Below are 23122 nucleotides of genomic sequence, written 5' to 3' on the forward strand. Positions count from 1 at the left end.
TGGAAGAGCTGGGTCCTGGAAACTGTTGTTCAGGGAGCACCTAATGGTTTATTATGAAGAAAACTTGTACCATTTCCCCCCTTGGTGGTTTATGGAATAAACTACCTCACAAAAGTTATACTCTAGGCAATCATTCCAGGTTTCATTTTTAATTTGATGGGGTAGATTTTAATTGTGACAGTTTCATTCCTGTATATGTGCAGAGTTTACATTTTTTTCTCTGAAGCAAGGGAATACAAAGTTCTTTAGATTTTTGGAATAACATTATGCTTTGAAAACTCACATTAAAATCTAAGGAGTTGAGTCTCCAGATAAACACAACCATAAATGGTACGCCTAGAAAATGTCTATAATTACCAAATCCTTGACTAAAATCCAATTGAGATTTTTTATGGCAAACAAGGAACTAAGTGAAGGATCACTTTATTTTTTTATTTTTTTAATTAATTGCAGTTTATTCACTTTTTATCCCAGCTGTAGCCCTCTCCTTCATTCCCTCTCAATTCCACCCTCCCTCCCTCATCTACTCCCATGACCTTCTCCAAGTCCTATCGGGGAGGTCTTCCTCCCCTTCCCTCTGACCATAGCCTATCAGATTTCATCAGGACTGGTTGCATTGTCTTCCTCTATGTCCTCCTAAGGCTGCTCCCCCCTCAGAGGGAGGTGATCAAAGAGCCAGCCACTGAGTTCATGTCAGAGACAGTCCCTGTTCCCCTTACTAGAGAACCCACTTGGAGACTGAGCTGTCATGGGCTATATCTGTGCAGGGGTTCTGGGTTATCTCCATGCATGGTCCTGGGTTGGAGCATCAGTCTCAGAAAATATCTCCGGGCCTGGATATTTTGGTTCTGTTACTCTCCTTGTGGAGCTCCTGTCCCCTCCAGGTCTTTCTAGCCACCTTCATTCATAAGATTCTCTGCACTCTGCCCAAAATTTGACTATGAGTCTCATCATCTGCTTTGATACCCTTCTGGGTAAAGTTCTTCAGAGACCCTATGTGGTAGGCTTCTGTCCTGTTGCCTGTTTTCTCCCTCTTCCAATGTCCCTCCTGTTTGCCTATCTGTGTGTGGACTGATAATCTTACCCAAGGTCCTGAAGGATCACTTTGGACTAGTTGGTTTTTTGTTTGTTTTCATTTCAACATATACAATTGTTTGAAGAAGAAAAAAAATTGTTTTCTCAAGTATCCCTTTTCAATATAAAGGAAAACCTTTTCCAGAAGCTTGGTGTTTGGGGAGAACTTAACCAGGATTGTACATATGATCTTGCCCTAATGTTAAGCAAGAGTAACTAAGAGAGACTATCTGAGTACCAAGACTTCATCTGAATCTGTCTTTGCCTTCAGAAGGTCTGCCTTCTCAGGATTTCCCAGTAAGAAGTCTTGAGCTCTGACTTTTTTTTTTTAACTTGACACATATTAGAGTAATTTGGAAAGAAGACACCCCATGGAGAAAAATGTCCCCACCAGATTGGTCTGTGGGATGGCCTTAGGTGCATTTTCTTAATTAACAATTCATGTGGGATGGCCCAGTCCACTAGGACAGTGCTACTCTTGGGCAGACAGGCTTGAGTTATATCAGAAAGCAGGCTGAGAAAGCCAGCTTTTTCTGTGGCTTCTGCTTGACTTTCTGCCTCTAGGTGCCTACTATGAATCCTTATCCTAACTGCCCTCAGTGATGGACTGTGACCTTAGAGTTGTATACCAAAATAACCTCTTTCTTCCCAAAGTTGAATTTTGTCACAGTGCTTTATCACAGCAATAGACACCCTACCTAAGACATGGTCTGATGAAAGAAAAGCAATGTAGGGAGAGAACACAAAAACTTGCTTCAAGTTCACTGTTGTAGGGCTGTGATATCACAGAGCAAATGTTATTCTTCTTCATGATATAAGTATTTACCTTTTCATGTTTAGCTTATTTCACATATTTCTAACGAAGCCTTTTACTGCCAGCCCTCCTTTCAATGATTATGGTGTTTTCAGATGTGTTATCTTTTTTGATAACTTGTTCCTAACGGAAAATGCGATGAGTAGGGCAAGCATGCTGGATTGCAGATGCAAGCACAGGAAGGAGCCTGACATGTCCCAGTCTGCCTTAATTATAAGCAGCACCACCAGACCCAGACCTTAAGGGCTGTGGAGTCAGATACTTCTTAGCCAGCAACTCCACCCCCGTGAAAATGGGCAGAAGTGACCAGCTTAAATGAACATTCATTTACTGTTAATTTAGGGGCTTAATAAAAAAAAAAAACACAAATTCTCAGTAAGATATACTGGTAGGAAGCTGTGTGGACTGTGTGGAGCATACCCTTCTGGGATTGGGGAGACTGGGTATCACACTGTTCTTTGAAGCTGGTGTTTCCTGTTAGTTTATTTAGCGGGGTTTTGCTTCTTTATTAAGACCCTAAATTAATAGCAAATTTATGTTTATTCAATTGAAATTGAGCCTATAGTTTGAATATATTTTTAGTTAAATTGTAGCAAAGGTGAAAATATAGAAAATGAGAAGTCACTGGACAGAATGCTAGTTCCAACTTGGGATGTGAATATTTGAAAATCAGTTCAGGGTCTCATTTCCACTTCCTTAATTCTTTTCACCACTGGATCCAGTCTTTTCTGGAATATGCTTCCCAATTTAAAAAAAAAAAAAAGAGTTCTAGAAGGTTCAAATCACTCTGAAACAAAAAAAAATGGGATTTAAAGAACATAATGCAGTTAATAAATTCTATGCACTCAAGTTAATTTTACAGACTACATAAGAAAATGTTAGCTCTTCCTCTTCATTGTGGAGTCACATTCTTAAACTGAATCTTGCATGTATATGTAAATTCTTTCTCCAAGCCAAAATGCTATCCTGGGACTTTCAAAAAGAAATTATATATAGATTTATAGCCCTGATTCATTTTATGTGCCTTTGCTACCAAGTGAAAGTCGCATATACTACATAAAATAACCCTCAACAACTATAATTTCTTGGCAGTGATGCCTAGTTCAATGAGTAAAAACTCAAAAATGCAGGCTAGTTTGACCAAATGTACAGCAAGTTATCTATTAAATAATGACATTTCTTGTAACCTATTATAATAGGTTTTTCTGATTCTCTACACTGATAATTTATCATCATACAAACCATATATTCTCAGGGTATCAGCACTGAGGGACTTGTATCACTCCAAAGGACACGCACTTTTGTTTATTTTTCAATGGGAACAGTTTGGCACTTGGAGCAAAACTCTGTATTACATATCTAAGCACAACAAATTTTAAATTTAATTAACTCTATGAATATGAAAGCATTTTACTAATTTGCCCCTAGATGTTTCTTATAAAATTAATTCAAGATATACATTTTTGGCTTATATTATTTTTGCTTTGCTCATCTAATTTTTCAGTGCTGGGAATCAAACTTAGGGCCTTACCCACTTAAGGCAAGCACTCTTCCACTGAATAGTCAGCCCCACCCCTAGCTTCATTGACACAGGGCTTTACTACATAGTCCACATTTGGACTCACACTTACGCCTTCTGCCTCACTCTATATATGCCACAATGCCTAGATGCTATTCATGTTTAAAAAATATTCTCTCACTTGGAGCCAACAGGATGGCTCTGTGAATAAAGGTTTTAACACAAATCTGATGAGCCACATAGTGGAAGACAACCAGCTCCAGCAACTTGTCCTCTGACTTCCACATGCATGCCCACACACATCAAATAAATTAATATAAAAATTTAAATTAAAAAATGGTTTTAATTTTACCCTTTATGTATTAATCTCAACATATATAATTACATATATCTATTTGATCATGCTAATTGACACATGAAGTTAAAATGATAGGGTTTCAATTGCTTAGTTTATCTGGTATAGTAAGAGACTGCAATCTATCATTCTTCTAAAATACTCACACCTTTTCTTCTCTTTCCCTTTTAATTTTCAGAGCAGTGTTTTTATCATAGAGCTTAAATTCCATCTATGTGTGTCTTTCACATTTCTGTGCCCCGCCAGGAACTATAAACTGAATTCCAAATCCTCATTTTTGGCTGCCTACTAGATGCTTCCACTTGGAAGTCTCAGAGACATCATCATAGCAAAGCTTATCTCCTGACTTTCACGTAGCCTTCTCCTCCCTTGCATCTCAAAATCATTCAATAATTTCTCCATTGTGTTACCTAAATCACAAAACTTGAAACTATTTTTTTCTCTCTCTGTCTCTCATTCTCTTCCTTTCCTTCCAATAAATTAGCTTAAATTATCTTCTTTGTGTTTAATATCTATCTATCTCATCTCACTGTCCAGTATCAGCACCACCATTACTGGGTTATCCTTGTTAGGTTTTCTTGCTTCAACCCTGGCTTTCCATTCTCCTTTCCAGTGAGAAGCCAGACTGATAGCAATTGTGTTAGTCATCAGATCAAGATCTCTAGTAGATCTCCAGTCACTTTGAACAAGAGCAGAAGTCTGAATCACAATCTAAAGGAGCCTGCAACATCTGTCCCTGGCTACCTGCTTCCCCTCTACCACCCACTTCTTCCTCACTTTCTTACAGTCTTACTAGATACTCATTTTTCCAGACTGGGGACTTTTAACATTAATTTCTTCCTTCTGCTTGGGGTAATTTTCTCCAACTTTCTTTTTTTCTCTAAAATGTCATTTTCCCACAACATTATCACCCCATTTAATATTGCTCCTCTTTCAGCATTTTTTTTCCATCCTTGTTTGCTGTTCTCTACAGGATTCATGTTGTGCTTTTCTTCTGTATTTGTTTAATGCCCATTTCACTATGTTTGTTGCCAAATCCACAAATACAAGAATTCTTGGATGTTTGGTTTGTAGCTGATACTTAAATTCCTTTCCTGGTATTCTTTAAGCATTGACCAAATATTGATGCAATGAATGAAAAAAAAATGGACATGAAGAGAATGCCAGAGAACGAAACCCAGTGGTGTTGAAATAGAGGATATCTCAAACACTGTTGGAGGAGAAGGTGGGAACTACATACATAGGAGATAAAACATGATATAGTTTCAGCTGTAAGGATAAAAAGAATTTTAAGTGACTATCTTTCAATCATGTGGAAAACTCTGATGCATATTTCAAGGAAATAGGGTTCAAGTTAGAAAGGTACCACAAAAAAGGCCCTTCAAGTGTTATATGTTACTTTTCTTCTAGAAACACAAACTAGTTTAAGGAATTTGAGGGTTCAGATGACTGGATAGTTGAAAGTGCAAAGTGACATTGAGCATAGTTTAACCCAGAACTCAAATGCTATCAAGATCTATCTACTGGCCCCACCATTATTTCCTGAAATGTCAGCACAATGCTCGGGCCATATGTGGCTGTAGGCTCTGCCTGTTGTTTTTCTCAGAAGCCTTGCAGACAGTATCATGGTTCTGTGTTGCCTCTAATAAAGCCACATACTTATTTCCCCAGGCAGATGTGCTGTTCTGGAAGTAGAAGGGTTGGGTCAACTTAAATTAAGATATATTTCACCCTTGTGTCAAGGTTTGGAGAGTAGCTCTTCTCCAGAGAGGAGTTAGGATATAACTTTTCTAAGAAGAGGGGAATGGAGGGTGCTAATGGCTAACAGATGAGCTCTATTAGGGGGTAATGAAGACTTGAACTTCAGACAATGCCTTTGGTATGGAAGGGGAGGGAAGAAGTAACAAACAGAGGATGTCAGGCTGACTTCCTGATTAGGACTGGGAGTGGACAAGACACCTTGAATTTTGAACCATGTGGCTAGAATTTCACAATTTCATTCATGAAGATTCAGAATGAAGTAGGACGACCAGACTTATGAAAGAAGGAAGGCGTTCTCTTCCTTCCTCATTCCTGCTTTTTGTTAATAAGATTGTTTCCAGCTTCTCCACACTTAAGAACAATTGAGTACTGCAAGAGGCAGAAGGCAAATTCTTCCACCAACCACTTATTCTCAGAAGACTTGTCTCTGTGGTTTTGAAAACTCTTCCCTCAGAGCTTATTGTGAGAAAATTTATTGTTTCCCAATAGTCTTCGATGCTTCTACTTGAGTGAGCAGGGGCTATGAAGTAGAAAACTGTCAGTCAGAGCTGGGTTCAATCTTATCTCATTAGAACATTTCTGCATGACTGACTTAAGACTGTCTTTGAATGCATTGAGAATTGGGCTGGTAGACGTGCAGTACTTGTGTATAATGTTCCTGCGGGTGCCCATGAAATTATGAACTGAGAAATATTTAGCAGTTAGAGGCAAGAAATGAGAAAAGACAGACATTGAGTCATCATAGCCTCTGAGAAGATGATGCCAGCATTTGTTTGGTTGGTTTTTTGTTTGTGCTTTCTTTTTTTTTTTTTTTTTTTTTTAATATTTACCATTGACTGGGTACTGCTGCAAATTCTTAACACAAAATGAATCGTTCACATTAGCATCTCTTTGTAATAATACTGTTACTCCCAATTTACAGGTGGGGAAACTGAAACCAATAGGTCCTTGTTATTGTACTGTAATAAAATCCCACAACTAAGATGATGGACCTAAAATTTGACATGAGCACTTAATCAGCTGACTGTATGTTCCAGAACATCTCAAGACAATCATAATGTATGCCCATCCTCTCAGCATAATTCAGTGTGCTAACTCTAGAAAGTGTCCTCACTTGGTATAAATTATGAACACCAGTCCTTTTACCCATGATGGTTTGCTTACTCAAAAACAGGAAAGTCTAGTCTGTGTAATAGAGGCATCCAAATAACTAGACAGGATTTCCATTTGACATTTTGGATGGAGTGTGATTACTGGATAATCTCCTATGTTGTCCTGAGAATTAAACATGTTGTGTGAGTTTGTATAGGCTTGGTTTGAGCTGGTAAGTCAGTCTGCTTTCTTAAGGATTTGAAGCCTCAGTGTACGCTGACATAAGGTTGCTGTGGTCATACTTTACATCTTTGGCAGAGGTTTTGTTGATGCCCCAACATTTGGCTATTCCAGGTTCCCCCAGATCTCCAGAACGAAGTGCTGATCAGCCTTCTGGAGACAGATCCTGATGTCGTGGACTACTTGCTCAGAAGAAAGGCTTCCCAGTCCTCGTAAGCATGCTCTTTTTTCAGCTTCTAGAGTTCCATTTCTTTTTTATTTTTCTTTATTATGATTTATGATTTATTCACTTTGTATCCTAGCTCTAGCCCCCTCCTTAATCTCTTCCCAGTCCCACCATCCCTCCCTTTTCTCCTACTATGCCCCTCCCTTAGTCCACTGATAGGCGGGGTCCTGCTCTCTTATTATCTGAACTTACCCTACCAGGTCTCATCAAAATGGTTGCATAGTCTTCCTCTGTCACCTGGCACGGCTGCACACATCAGGGGGAGGAGGACATCAAAGATCCTGCCTTTGAGTTCATGTCAGAGACAGCCCCTGCTCCCCTTACTAACACCTACTTGGAGACTGAGTTGCCTATGGGCTACATCTGAGCAGGGGGTCTAGGTCCTCTCCATGGTCCTTGGTTGGAGTATTGGTCTCTGCAGGCCCCACTGCAAAGAGTTTGAATGGTAACCATCTTTGCATACAGAGTGACACAATTGGGATTTGTTTTGTTAGTTAGTTTTTGTTGTTGTTGTTGTTGTTGTTTTTCTTTTTTTAATTTTCAGGACAGGGTTTCTCAGTGTAGCCTTGGCTGTCCTAGAATAACTTTGTAGATCAGGCTGACCACAAACTCACAGAAATCTGCCTCCAACTGCCTCCCCGAGTACTGGGATTACAGGCCTGGCCTGTGCCACCAAGTCCAACTCACAGTTAGGTTTTTGATAACTTTTTTTTTTCAATTTTTATCAATCTGCCTAAGCAGAAATTATTTTAGTTTTATCAACTTACCAATTTCCAAGCCACTTTCCTAGGCATTTCTTGTTTGTTTTCAACTTTTTCTAACACCTTAGGAAATTTCTGACTTGTGGTCACAGGAAAAAAAAAAAAAAAGCTAAGCCACTGGCAAGAAGCTCAAAGGAATATAACATGCCTAAATGATTCTAGCAGGCATGTCCAACTTGTGCCCTCAGTCTGCATGTCTCTAGCTAAGAATTCAGTCCAACACAAAATCATAAACTTAGGAAAACATCATAAAATTTTGTCTTTGTAACTCAAAGTTGATCTTTATCATCTACCTTGTCAGTGACAATATTGTGTCACAAAGTCAAAAATCTGGGCATGCTTCTTAAGAGTCTTGATGAATGTTTAATGTCCTGTAGGCTGCATGGGCTGGGGTTGGTGCTGGGAGTGGAGTATCTTCCTTGTGCAACATTACAGGGAAGCAATCTATTTCCAAACCACAAGAGCAACCTTTGCTGAGACCTAACCACCCATTTGCAAAGAGAAATGTGTACTTTTCCAGCTCTGTCATTACGTATAGCTTATATTGTCTTCATGAAAATGCACACTTATCCAAGTTTGCAACGAAGAAAGTGCAAGGCATGCTTTAAGTTATGGCTTGCCACCATTTTACCTTGAAAGGAGCACAAAACTGGTCCGTTGTTCATATTTTATGTATAATCCCAGCAGCTGCTACAGAGACAGAGTATATAGAAGTGCTAAATACTTGGAAAAGCCAGGTAGCGCTACCACATAAATAGTCAACCTTAAATTTAGGATAGGAAGAGTTGATTCTGTTCTCTCTTGAGAGTATCATTGTACTATGCTTTTAATTAATAAGTCTAGGACACATTTGGCCATGTTCTATTGACTTCAAAAGTGAGATTAATCCTAGAACCAATAATATACTTTAGCCTAATTTCTTTTTCAGCCATAGGTTTTTTTTAAGATAGGGATTATTTGGATTTAACTTAGAAATGAAGCATGTTCAGTTATTTCTATAGACTGATGTGAAATTTGATTGCTTTTAATTTCAAATTATTTCAGTTAATAATAAAATTATACTATTTAAGGAAATTTAATGAAAAGGAATTCCATGTTGTTTAATCCCCTTCTTCCCAGAACAGTACATTAATAACCCCCACTAAATTCAGCTTCCCTCCCATTCCAGCAGTACAGGAAAGGGCTTGTAATCAGATCACCCTTTCAACTGCCTGTAAAAGAAATCAATTTCTGTGCCAATCAATATCACGGAAGTTTCTGGTTCAAGTAAGATGGTCTGCTTGAATTCAAATTCCAAGAAGCAATAGTAAATATAAATCTATTTTAAAAATAGAAGTGGACCTGCATTTCAGGGTCTTGTTTTCATGTAAGTGAATTGGAACAGCCTTTAAATTTTTCTTAGGCTTCTAACTCTCATCAAGGTGTAAATTTTCATTTCTCCCCCACTTCCAAATCATATGCTACTAGAGTTTTAATAATCTTGTTTGTTTCTCTAGTGTGGGCAGGAAAACAAACACGGTCATGTTTCTGTTTATAAATCCTTCATTAATTTTCATTTATAACATTTTGTTACCAGATGGTAGGAAATCTAGAAAATATACACCTGAAAAAAAAAACATGAACTTTTGGCTATCCAAATTTCTTCTTTTCTGTGGCGTTGGATAGGTACATTTTATTCTTGAAAGAACTATTAATGGAAATGCCACATGGTTTCCAAGCACACTTTTGGTATATAAATGCCAACGTAAGAACAGAACCTTTCTTTTTCTGCTCTTAGAAAGGACGAAGTGCACATATTAAGCTGATGCCAAGTTGTGCAATTGTTCTGGCCTCTTTTGTTTCCTATCTATGTATGAGTGAGTCTCTTTAAGGAAGAAAGGAGAATAAAGATTATTTTTGTTTTTCTTTTTGTTTTCCTCTAGGTACAGGCAAAAATCAGTCCAGAAAGCTGATACTAATACCATGAAGTAAAGTCTAGATATTTGTAGGGGGAAAAAGTTTTATTTTAGTGTCCTTCTGAGGCTTGAGCTGTAGGTGGTCACATTGGGCCATAAATATAATGCTTCCCAAACTCCTGGTATATATGGAGCACTTCAAATCTTGGGAGGGTGCTTCTGAGTCAGTTGGATTGAAGAGGTGGGCAGAGATTGTATATTTCCAATAAGCCTTTCTGTGGTCCAGTAACTACTGGTCCATGATCCACATTTGGAATAGAGAAAGTTTAAAATGCTGAGGCATTTTCTTGACTTTATGCACATTCAAACATTGTGCATTCAGACCTGATGGGGGAGTATGTAAGAGAATGCAAGTTGACCAATACTAGACATGGTCTCAGACTCACCTGCTCATTCCAAACACATGATAATTGTAAAGAACAGCTGTGAGTCTCCCCATCACCATGGTGCTTGCTAATTTGTTGAGTCACAGTCCAGGGATTGGGGTTTTCAGAGCTCTCCACGTAATTTTAGTAAGCAGCCCAAACTCCAAAAGAACTGACTCTGGCCCACCACATGGATTCTCCATATTTAGAATCCTATGGAAATTTGGGTGGGGTGGGTTTTCACCTTCAACATGTGTCCTTGTGTGGATAAAAGAGTAGCACAAATGTTCTGGCTTATAAATTGACATGGAGTTTGTAGAAAAGAGATGTGATTAACAGTCTCAAAATGGCTTCTGGAGGAAGGAAGAGCTTGCAGTGCATTTGGAAAATGAGTGAAGATGTAACTGGGACTGGTTGTTCATAAAGCTAGTCCTGGACTTGGTCAATAAAGCCAAGTTCCCGTCTGTCTGGGGACACAATAATAATGAAGTTAGGCAGATATTTTCTAAAATACCAAGCTTTGGTGAGGTGGCATAACATTTAAATCAGAAAGTAGTGATAAAGGAATACAGTGACAAAATATCCCTGTAATTATAGATTTATAGTGATTGTAAATTGCAGTAACCCAAACTGACAGGTGGTGCTGGCTACAGTGGTACTCATGTCTAATTAACCACCAATCAGCTATGTGTGTGTGTAATTTATGACACTGCTTGAAAGCCTAAAGTTGTGATCAAGATCTCATGTCCAAATTCAGCCCTACTGCTATTAGTTTTGTGCTGTGGTATGTGTTCATTAATGACTCTCTGACTAGGTTTTCTCATCTGTTAACTGGAGATTAAACACTTACTATTGGGTTACTCTGATCTTCACCCATGTGGTTCATTGCCAACTAGTTACCATAGACTTGTATATGAGACATTGTGACTATCTCTTCTTCCTTGACATCTATGAGATAGCAGATGACCACAAAATATGGCACATAAAAAAGAGATTGCATCAGGTCTAAAAACATAGTACCTTATTTCACTGGAGATTTTTATTTTCTTTCCCTTGAAACTCCATTTCCCAGTTCACATACCTGACTAAGTATAACTTTAGACTCCTGTAAGGCCAAGTAGAAACACTGCAAGATTTGATTCAGAGGGGAAACAAAATAAAATTTCAAAAAGTGTGAAACACATGAGAAAATGTATATTATTATTTATGTTTTAAAGGAGAAAATATTTTATGATATTTGGGATCTTCATGTTTTGTCTTACTTATTTGGATTTTTCCCTTTTGTATGCAACATCTGAATTGGGCTCTTGCAAAGAAAATGTATTTTCTTTTCATGTGCTCATCTAGTTCATTGTTTGGCTTCAACCAAAGTGGTATGCCAAAAGGGGATTAGAAGAGATTTTCAGTACCAAAGTTGCCAGGCTTACTCATTTTTAACAGCTTGTCTGGTATACTTGCTAGAATTATGTGCTCTTTTCTTCAGAAGTCCCTAAGACAGACTAGCCTCTTTTTGATTAAGGAATTTGACAATGTAGGTGAGGATGATGAAGTATTAATCTAAGAGGACAGTGTAGGTTGAATGAGTACCTCTAAGCAAAACAACGGTGTTAAAGCAGTCAGGACTAGGATGAGGCAAAGGAGTCCCTTATCTAGGCACAAAACTTAAGGAAATAAGAAATCAGTCATGAACACTATATTGTAATATAATATTTTACAAAATCAAATTTTATTTTCACCCCCAGACAATAAGAAGCAAAATAGAAACATTTTCAAGAGATAAAGACCATACTTAGCCACCCAAGATGCCAAACTGATGGTAAAATGTTTAGGCCTGTCCTAAGTGGAGGCAACCCATCACTGTGTTTTCACAACTTCTCCTTTCTTTGTCTCTTTTGAACTGAGACAATTACTAAGTGTGACAGTTTCTGTTGACCAAGTGACAATTTGAAATGATTTTTAGTTAAGCTAACCTGAGATTATATAATGATAACATTGTTTGGTATAAATGACACATTGAAGCTTAATTCAGTCTTAAAGGTGCCAATACACCTATTTTTCAGTAATTTTTTTTGCTTCTTTAATATTCTAAAGAGAGAAATAACTCTTGCATAAAATTGTTTTCAAGTGCACAGTTTTCTTTTTCGATGAGGTACTTCAGACCTCTGGAACTCTGTACAAGGAATGCTTGGTAGAACTGAGCATAAATCATGTGAACATGATCAATACATCGATATCTCAGGAGAGAGAGCTTAGCAGAACTCAGGATTATCTATGACATGGAATCTGACAGTAACAATAATTTTCAAATGTGGGCTTTATAAAGCCTAAGGAGCCAGATATGAAATCTCAGTACTTTGAAGGTGGAAGCAAGAAGATCAGGAGCTTTAAGGCCAGTCCTGCTTGCATAGGAAATTTGAGGCCACCAAAGATTGCATGAGACCTTGTCTCAAGCAATAAACAAACAAAAACATTGTAAAGAAGTTTTTCCTTTCTTCTACCAATCTTCATAGTTGCTGCAGAAATATTTGTTCCTACCCACTTGTAGAAACAAGATCAAGTAAGCCAAACTGAACTGTATTTTGGGAGAAAGTAGACACAAATGAACCAAATCCAAAGGTATTTATATTTAAATTTTCAATGTGATTAATTTTGTTAGTGGCCTTCACAAGGTTATTATTGAAATTAAAAAAAAAATAGGACCACCAGTGACCATTATAAAGATCTCTATTTTTCCAAAAGACAATAGTTAAGAACTGTAAAATGTTTGGTCTTTATAGATTGAATCCCACCCCTATTATATATTAACTTTCTACACTCTGAAAGGGTTATGGAGTTTCTTATAGTTTTGTGGTATTTTGTTCAGCTTATCAAATTAGTACCATGGTGATCATTCATTCTCATCTATCAACATTCACAATTGAAGTTGTCTTTTACCACTCTGTGGACCGTTATATAACAGGTTGTAATTTCTGCCTTCTTCATGGTATAAATTGCTAAATCAGGATTGCTTGAAGTTGGATTTTACCTATGGCATAACAGCAAAGAATCCTATTAACTAGTAGTAGCCAGTGACCTCAATGCTCCTTTCATTCTAGTACCCTGGAAATTAAGCACTAATCCTCTTTCTCCCACACTCTTTTCAGGCAAAGTTTTAGGGAAAACTTTAAGTGTAATGTGGAACTAAGTCTCACAGGTAAGCAGTAGGGGATGGAGGGAGACTTTATCCTCCCAGCATTCCAATGTCTTTACTTTTTACACTTCGGAAAAATACTTATTCCAAGATGCCTTGTCAGGTATGCTATTGCTAAAAGGAATATAGACAACATTATTATACCTTCACCTGTCACCAATGCACTGTAATGCTATGGAGAAGAAATTAGTAAAGACTAAAAATGAAGAGTGTGGGGTTGTCAAATGCCCTGGTATGTATCATCCCGTCTGACTTCACCATCTGGGACAGAAGTGAGATTCACATCGGAACCTCTTTGCAGAGGTGTTTTATCTCTCAGGGGTCTATCTAAGGGAAGCTTTGCAGCCCCGTGCATGATTAATGTGGAAATCTCCATAATTCTAGGACTGCTGTGACAATGGGTTACTTCCTGGTGAAAATAATAATGCCCAAAACAATTACAAGCTTTGCATGAGTGATTGTGCCAAGGACAAGACAACACACATCTGTGTGTTTTTCAGCTAGATAACTCAGCAATGGGCTGAGCCAGCCACACTGAGGGTTGAACTGGAGTTCTTCATTTATTCACAGAACCAGTTCTGTGTTTCCGGCTGCAGTGCAGGCTTGCTCACAGCAACCTGCCAGCATGTTTACACCCTGACCTGGAGCGACCAGCTAAGGGTGAGAATGTTGATTCACTCTCCATACCCATCTCATGTTTGGTTAGCTGGGGGATGGTCCTGGGGTTTAAGAATCTAACACGATATCCTCCCTGCTTATAGACAAACCCATGTTGTCTAGCGGCTCATCTACTCAATACCCCCAATCTTCAACCACTGTACACTGAGCATGAAAAGTGAAGAAGCTAGACACATTTGAACTCAAAGCCATGTCACTTAGCAACTTATCCAGCCAACATTCTGTTACAATCCAGAAACATAGGCCAAAACATGTTTTAGAGACAATGCCTCAGCGAATGCTACCCTCATTAAAGACAGTCATTTCTGTAAGCAAATACTCAAATATGTTAGTGCTCCTTCCTTACAACAGTCTTCTTAAAGGTGAGAATCTTATATGCAAATAAGAAAGAAGATGTGTGAGTCTGTTTAACTTTTTCAGAGATTCCAAAGAGAAGCAAATCTGTCTCCATCTGGGAATTCTTTTGACATGGGTTCATAAGTAAATGTGGCTACACCTCCCGCATGTCTGCTGGGAAAATGAAATGACAGGGATATTTTAAACATTTTAAATGGCCATTAAATATAAGTATAAAATATAGACTTTTATTATTAATTTGTCACACCAAGTACATGTGCTTAATAAATTTTCCAGGGAGTACAAACCATACTGCCTGGACTATGAGAAAAACGAGGTATTTTATCGGCTACCTATTTCTCTTGGTCATTTCTGGTCTTAGATCAGAAGAAAAGACAGTCTGGAGTAGCTTAGTGCAAAGCCTACCATATAATAAACTTGAATAGCTAACTCTTATTACAGTCCAAGGCACCATATTTTTCAATCTGCTTCCCATATGTACTCATATTGTACCCATTTCCATGGCTGGAATATACCAATAAGGGATACCAAAAAGGCAGAGCATCATCTGTCATTGGATGGCACTGGCTGTGTCCCTGGCTGTAAAACTAGCCATATGGAGCCCTGTCTACTGTAAGACAATTTGTCTCTATATCCAGGATTTATCTTCTGCCACAGACATCATTCCATTATCTGACTCTTTCATATCAAGGCTAGAGGAGGCTCAAATGTTGTCTGGGATGGGCATACTACCCTGCTTTCTCCAGCTGATGCCCATCCATCCTAAGGTCAGAGCCACATATTTACTTCTAGCTGAGCCAACACTACAGCTTGATCCCTCATTGGCATTCTCTTGGCTCTTAGCAGATCTTTAGCCCACTGTCACACGTATGGATTGAGATGGGAAGGAAGGTTTGGTTATAAGCGACCCTTCAACACCTTCATATATCAAAACATTCTGTAAACACAATCTGCTGGCCCTATCTCAAGGCTTCCATTTCATTAGGCAAAGATGGCTTCCTGGGCAACAGCCTGGCATTCAGAAGGAGCTCTTGTTTGTTGTAGCAACCTCTTTTTGCCATCTTGACATTTTTCATGTTATTTAGCACGTGTCCCACATGCTTAATTCACAATAGGTTTCACGATTGAGTCAGCCAATTCAAAGTCCAAAACAGAGCTTGCAAAAACACATTTCAAAATGATGGAGATGCAGCACTACAAGGGAGAGCATGTCTTCATTTTGAATTTTTGCAAATCAACTTGGAGGAAAGAGGAAAGGGACAGGACCCTCTCTCCTCCTGATCTAGCCAGATCCAAAGACAGAAATGAAAATGGAACAAACACCAGTAGATCAACAGGAATTAATGTTTCAGTCATTCTTGATTGCCTTTGTTTTGTTTTCCTTTCACCAAACCATTAAACATGATATTAGCTGTTCTGCATTTTCCCAACAACTAATGTAAGTATAATTCCCCTCTGTACGACAACATCAATGCAAGTGTCTGAAGCATCTTGAAGAAGTCTGTGTAGGTGAACAGTGTCATAGAAAGTAATCTGAGAGCTGGAAAGAAGGAAACAATGGGAAGAGTGATAAGTTGAGTTGGTGTTGCAAAATGTAAAAATACCCCTCACGCATTCGTGCAACAACTCACATAGGTCCTTTGAGTGTTTTAGCCATCATAGCACACAGAAATGCATTATTTATGACATAGTTCATGGTAAGACAGGGTAAAAATAAAAACCTAGGCTTTCTGTAGAAACTTCAAATGCTCCCAATATAAAGACTTGAGAGAAATTTCTTCCCTGAAGTCTCTCATGTTTGCTCATAACTACTGGCTGAAAGTACATTTACGACCATTGCCCTGAATGTTTGTCTTCTACATTCTTGTTAAGAAGAAATGTGCAAGACATAAGCTGAAAATATTGTTTTGTCTATGAACTGAGATATGACCACCTCCAAACATCCCCTCAATAAGAGAAGGCAAAATCCAAACAACACATTGTTTCATTTCAGGTGGGCTTATGAATTAGGCAATGACTTAAAGACATTTGCATGAATAACTGAAAAAAAATGTCACCTAAGCAGGGGAAACTAATAAAATCAAGCCTAATGATGCAATCCATGGCCCTTCTGGTTCTGGATTGAACTCCGTAGAGTTAAACTGTGTAGTTTAACATAGTCACGTCTCGTGTTCATAATAAACCTTTTACAAGGAGAAAGGTTATTTGTCATCATGCTTCCCATGACAATAGGCAAGTGCCCAATTTGTATGAATTTGTGTTCTCCTACCTAGAAATAAAAAAGTTTTTTTTGTTATTGTTATTTGTTACTTTTTTTTTTACCCCTTTAGTTAGATATAGTGGTTAGTTTTCTCCCCCTTTTCCAGCAGAAGCTGTTAGGTTATTCTTATTTTTAATTTTCCTTCCAATTCATTGGTAGCCTACAAGCCTGGAAAATCATCTTCATGGCTGTCCTTTGGCTACTGCCCATAAGATTATGTGATATCAGTTTAAAGAGGAGGCAAGCAAAGGTTTTATTTATTCTTTGCGGGTAGGAAATGTCCTCAGCAAAAGTGCCAGAGTTCAGGCTGCCTCAGTAAAGGCATGGCATATCACAAATGTCGGGATGTTTTTCCCCTGGGTGCTAACCCTTGCTGGAAACCTGAGATAAAGCTAGGGCCCCTATGAATCCACTTCCTTCATTTTGCATACCAAAAACAATTTGGCTAGGAGAGGATTGCTCTGGTGTGTGTTTACCTTCTTTAAGACCACAAAGGATTTGTTTTGAAAACTGCAACAAATGGAAACCAAAGACTCAGTAAAGAGAAGCAAGTAGAGTGCATGGGGGTGGGGGAAGCAGAAGCACATTGTGAAGCAGTTAATCAACCTGTGATCATTTCCCTTTAAGATGTCAGGGCCACTGTTTTGAGGAAGGTAGAAAATAAAGATGGTTCCAGGTAAGACTTTGCCCAGTCCCCCATCCCCATTTCTGGTATTCTCATTTTTCTGTTCCATTTACATTTTCAGTGTTGTTTCTGTTTGCTAAGACAATTCATATGTGCAGATGCTGATATTATGTAAAGTGATGTTGTAGATTACACCGTGGATGTACTAATGCCTTGCAAAATCATGCCCTGTGTATTTACATGCACTGGGCTTTTATTGACAGTAATTTAACTTTTTAGCCACCTTTTCATAGATAAGCACAGATTTCCACCAGTAGCACCACTGCCTTCATCTCAGGAAGAATAAATTTATATGCTAAGTCTGCTGAAGGAAAAGATAAGTTTTCCCTAAAGCCACAGTGAACTGTAAATTTGAATTCTTTTTCATTTAGGAGACTGAGGAAGGTTAAAAAAAAGAGAGAGAGAGAGAGTCACCTTTTTCTTTTCCCTGTTTAATAGTGACGCCCAGGCTTTAACTCTTAAATATAAGCAGGCATCAGTCCATGAAGCACTTTTGCAATGCAAGGCAGTGACAGGGATCCATCTCTGATCATGTCCTGGTTTTGTTAAATCAGTTAGGTTTTATTGCTCTCTGCCAGTAGGCAGCCTTGGCAAACATAGGCATGTGTTTGCTTCATCTCCATCCTTCCAATTGACCTTAGTTTTGTAACATTTGTTAGGCTTTACTGCTCTCTGCTGGTTGCTCTTTGGCAACTACAGTAAATCTTTATTTTTCCCTCTGTCCCTTCCTTTGAGGGCTGACCTTTCTTGCTACATTTGTTGTGTTTTACTGCCATCTTGTGATCATTTTATGGAAAAGGCTTTCACATCATTGATGGAGATGCATTGGATCATTGCTCAAAATGTCTTTTTGTTTCAGCCTCCATGTCCATGTATTCAAAATATGCCCTTGGCAATTGTGTAATGTTTGAATATGATCATACTTACAAACCTGTAATTATCTCATGCCAGGAGCTCTGACATACTTCAGTCGGAAGTTTCATTTTCCATGGGAGGGAGGCATTCATCTACAGATTCCAACAAGGCCTCCAGTGGAGACATCTCCCCTTATGACAACAACTCCCCAATACTATCTGAGCGCTCCCTGCTGGCTATGCAAGAGGACGGGGCCCGGGGGGGCTCAGAGAAGCTTTATAAAGGGCCAGAGCAGTATACATTGGTGGGCCACTTGCCGTTGCCAAAGTTGAAGTCAAGAGAAAGTTCTCCTGGACCAAGGCTTGGAAAAGGTAACTGAATCTTGGTGGTTGGGACAACCCAATTAATTATGGCATGAAACATGGGGTGGGGCATTTTGGACTTTCCTTCTCAAGCCTTTGTTTGATATTTCTGCAATTAAAAAGACATGTACTAAGTGTCTGCTAAATACATGGGATAGGAAGAAAGGATTGTAACCCCAAGCATTGATTTAGAAGGTCCCTTCAACCTCTGATTCTCAAATATCTGTGAAGTGAGCACATGTCATAGGAGCCACTCATTTTCCCAATTGACCTTTTCTTTTCAGCATTCAGAGGAACCTCTGTATCTCTACCTTGCATACATGTTGTCTAAATTGTCACTCAATTATTACTTCTGTCACTTCATAAAGAAAAGGTGCTGAACCTACCATACAACAGTTCAATGTACCAGAACCAGGCAGTGTCAGCATCCAAGGACAAAAGCTGTAGACTGAAAATCACAGTGATGTTCTGCCACTTCTAGCTAGCAGCATCTCAGAGGAATAACAGCGCTACAGAGGCCAATGGACTCCAGATAGGATAACTAAGAATGGTACCAATGTCCCATGTATTGGATTTCTTTAGCGAATCTACATGCAGTCAGTACTGCAACACTTAGCATGGAGTAAGCCCTGGCTAATCTGTGCTGTGTAACCTTGTAGGTACTTCTGGTCTCTTCTTGGAATGTCTTAGTCTATCTCATGATCTCTTGATACCCTCTAAGCAGTGGTTCTCAACCTGTGGGGAAAAGGGAGGAAAGTGAAAACACACACAGGATTGAATCTGCTGATTCCAATAGGGAAGTGTCCCTGGGGGATGTTCAGAAGCCAACACTACTGTCTCTGTATGTCTGTGTACCTGTAGCTGGAGCCCACGTGGCCATCACCAACTGCACCCTTGTGTGAGTTTCCTACTACTTTTATCACCAGCAATGAAATCAACACAAAGATTAGCCTTCTTATAATTTGAGAAATCAGAAATCACATTGGGTGCTCAGGGTTACTTTATGTTTTGGAGGATCTAGGGAACCATCCATTTCCTGCCCTTTTCCTAGCTTCTGGAGAGGTAGTCTCATGGCTATTTCTTCCATGTCTGAAACTACCAACAGAGCAACATTTTTTTCACTTGCCTCCGTCGTATAGGGACCCTTATGATGACATCAGAGCTGCCCAGGTCCTCTGGGAAAGTCAATTTACCTTAAGAAACAGGAGTGTATGCAAGTTTCATGTTTAGACTGCCTGGGGGTTAAGACACCGAGTTAGTAGATATTAATTCTGTTTATCAAAAATATGATATAGAAAGCTTTTTTTATCTATTATTTTTTTCTATCTATTATTATCTATTATTTTTCTTTCTATTATTCAACACAATAATCTGTTGCAGGTAGTGGTATTTTTTTTATTTTTTAATCTGTCCCCAAGCTCCCAGAAAAATTACTCATGATACCCAAAATATTAGTTACCAACCTGGGCCATACAGCTAGGCTCTTCTCTAACTAGCTCAAACTTAATAACCCATTTATACTAATCTATACTCTGCCACGTGTGGCTGCTTATGTGTGCTCAAGTACCATGCACGCATACTCCTCACATCTTTCCAGCTGAATCTTCTTTCACCTGGCTCATTCCCAGAATCCTCTCTGCCTACCAGATGTCCCACCTCCTATTTCCTACCTAAGCTATAGACCATTAGATTTATTATTGACAGGTACTATATTCATATGATACAAAAGATATTCCTTCTTGAAAAAATAGGTCCAAATTGCATTGTTTGGCATCTAGAACAACTTATAGTATTTTATGCCTATAGTATTTTATGCCTAAGAAATGTAATGATAATGTTCATTTTATTCTTAATTTTTTCTGCTGTGGACCCTTCTATGCTTTTTTAGATATGTCAGAGGAGCCTTTCAATATCTGGGGAACTTGGCATTCAACACTAAAAAGTGGATCCAAAGATCCAGGAATGACAGGTGAAGTGACATTTTAATCTTCATTGCATTTATTTTTAAAATAGATTTCCCTTATCTCTTCCTTGCTATTCTCGTGGTAACTGCTTGCAAACCACTATTCAGAAAATACTGAAAAGAGAAGAAAGGGACAAAAATGTAAAAACAAAACAAAACAAAAATCTCTCCTTGGGCTTTCTGCCCCAATATCCTAAGCTTGGACAGTAGTTCATTGATGTTCTTTTCCTAAAGCCTAGGTTTTCTTGGCAGTTTATATAGTTTGGCAGCTTAGCCTGTGAGAGGCTAAGCATATGTCTGGAGTAGCCATATAAGCAGTGCCACCATCCAAAAGAACCTGCCATCACTCTTGCTAGGGAGATTTTCTTTTCAGATACTAATAACTGAAAGTGTGTTGTGCTTTTTCAGATACAGAAGGAAGTGGTGAAAAAGAAAAGAGCAAGCAGCTAATCCTCAAGGCAATTTTATAAACTAACTCCATTTCTTGCCTTTTTGGCTCCAGGTTCCCATGGTGACATTTTTGAAAGCAGCTCCCTCCGACAGAGGCCCTGTTCCCTTTCTCAAGGGAATCTATCCCAAAATTGGCCTCAGTGTCCAGGGAGCCCCATTGGGCCGGACAGTGGCACTCAGGTAATTCAGAGGACTCGGACAGCAGCCATCGTGGAGCAGAGCAGTGTCCACCTTCCGGTGACACATGTCTGCAGCACCCCCCACATCCAGGGCAGTGGCAGGGGTCCCAGACGGCCTGCAGCTAGATCTGAGCCACACTTGTCCCGAAACAGCACTGAAGACCTGCAAGAGGGCAAGATGGATGTGGCCTGGCTGCAAAGCCGGGCCGACATTGTGTACCAGAGACCTCAAGAGAGTGGCAGAGATGACAGGCGCCCTCCTCCTCCTTATCCAGGATCAGGGAAGCCTGCCATGACTTCGGGCCAGCAGCATGAAGTTTCAGGAACAGCTACAGAAGAAGGAGGCCATCAGGCCTCAGGAGAGCATCCAGCCAGGCCAAAAAAACTGAGCAGCACTTACTCCCCCTCAGCTAGTGAGCAGGTCAGGCAGAACTTGGGGGAGGCCAGTTGGCTTGACTGGCAGCAGGAGCGGTGGCAAATCTGGGAGCTCCTGTCAACTGACAACCCCGACGCCCTCCCGGAAACCCTGGTATGAGCTTGCCAGCAGCTGGAGCCCCCCCCCCCCCCCCCCCCCCCCCCCAAAAAAAAACAAAACATCCTTTTCTGGCCCAGACCCAGAAAACTTGCCAATAGACAATTGGACATTTACTCGTTTTTCTTTTTCCACACTTTGAAAAAAATAACACAAGTGAAAAATCAGTCCACATACAACAGAGACACTTCTACCCCTTGCCATTTATGATAAGATTCTATTGCATAGCCAGCCATAGAAGAAACAAATGAACAAACAAACATGACAACATCCACTCTCAAAACAACACACATTGGCTCTATGTAAAATCAAACTCTTGCTTTGGTATAGCTTAATTGTATTTGTGTGTCTTCAATTTTTACTATTGTATATTCTGTAACAGAGTATGTATGATGATCAATATGATATATTCACAGAGAAGATGGTACAATTTTTTTTAAATCACTGCACTTATATTACACCATGAGATATATTAAGCAACGAGATTCTATAGTGTTCTAGAATATGCACTAGTGGGTTTCTGTGCTTTTGCCATCGCTTTTTTAACTGGGGACAGCCCTCCCTTCAATGCCTAAGGAAAATACTAATCAAACAAAACGGAAGCCATATTTTTATATAGTATTGAGAAACAAAAGTAAATGTCACCGAATGCTTTTTTCATAGTGAATATGTTTTAAGGAAATATTAAATTTGATACATTATGAAATATATTTTTAGAATTTGTTTAGAAAGGACTCAGTGTATCAAATGAGAGCATGGTAGTGCGTAACAGTATTTAAGAAAGTTTCCACCCCATTCTAGGTTAAATTCAAATTTATATAGCCCTTATAATATATATTTATTACCTGTACCTTTGACGTATTTTTGATAACTACAAACTTGAATCCAATTATAAAATTTTAAAATCCAAATACATATTCAAATTATACATCATGTTCCCCCCTCTGACCTGTTATCAATTTTAACCCAATTACAAGCAATTCCTTGTAAAGTAAATCCTGCTGGGAGGGGGGGCAAAAACGTTACACTTTGTGCTTACATTGTGCCAAAGCCTGAGGAGACGTGTCTTTGATAATTTTATGTGTATTGTATGTGTTACTACCATACTTCAGCAATTTGAAGTGTTACAACTGCAAAATCACTTTTGACCAGCAGTTGGCAGTTTTCTTCAGTATTTCCTTTTTTTTCTACATCAGAAGTGTCAGCATACTATACACAAAGATTATATATATATATATATATATATATATATATATATATATATATATATCCTTAACATCCATAATATGCTACTACTTTTAATTTTCATGTTGGTCATGAAATTTTTCAGTGGTGTTTCTTAAAATTTTATCTTGTGCCATGATGAATAAAAAGTTAAGCAAAGATTCATTGTCAGCCTTTAAATCTATTGAAGAAACTCATACCCCATTCCAGATGGATAATTCACTA

The 23122-nt window shown here is 38.8% G+C and overlaps 1 protein-coding gene across 1 annotated transcript in view; it reads left to right on the plus strand.

The window, feature by feature from the left end:
* Arhgap6 (Rho GTPase activating protein 6) overlaps positions 1-21689 on the plus strand; it is a 296896-nt gene extending 275207 nt beyond the window's left edge. Inside the window, exons 10-13 of the mRNA XM_055613362.1 lie at positions 6970-7067; positions 18284-18558; positions 20438-20518; positions 21015-21689. Coding sequence (XP_055469337.1) covers positions 6970-7067; positions 18284-18558; positions 20438-20518; positions 21015-21676 — 1116 coding nt within the window. The 3' untranslated portion in view covers positions 21677-21689. The remainder of the gene's footprint in view (positions 1-6969; positions 7068-18283; positions 18559-20437; positions 20519-21014) is intronic.
* Positions 21690-23122: the final 1433 nt, after the last annotated feature.

The sequence above is a fragment of the Psammomys obesus genome, unplaced genomic scaffold (genome assembly GCF_907164565.1).
Source record: "Psammomys obesus unplaced genomic scaffold, mPsaObe1.curated_primary_1811, whole genome shotgun sequence".
Classification (NCBI taxonomy): Eukaryota; Metazoa; Chordata; class Mammalia; order Rodentia; family Muridae; genus Psammomys; species Psammomys obesus.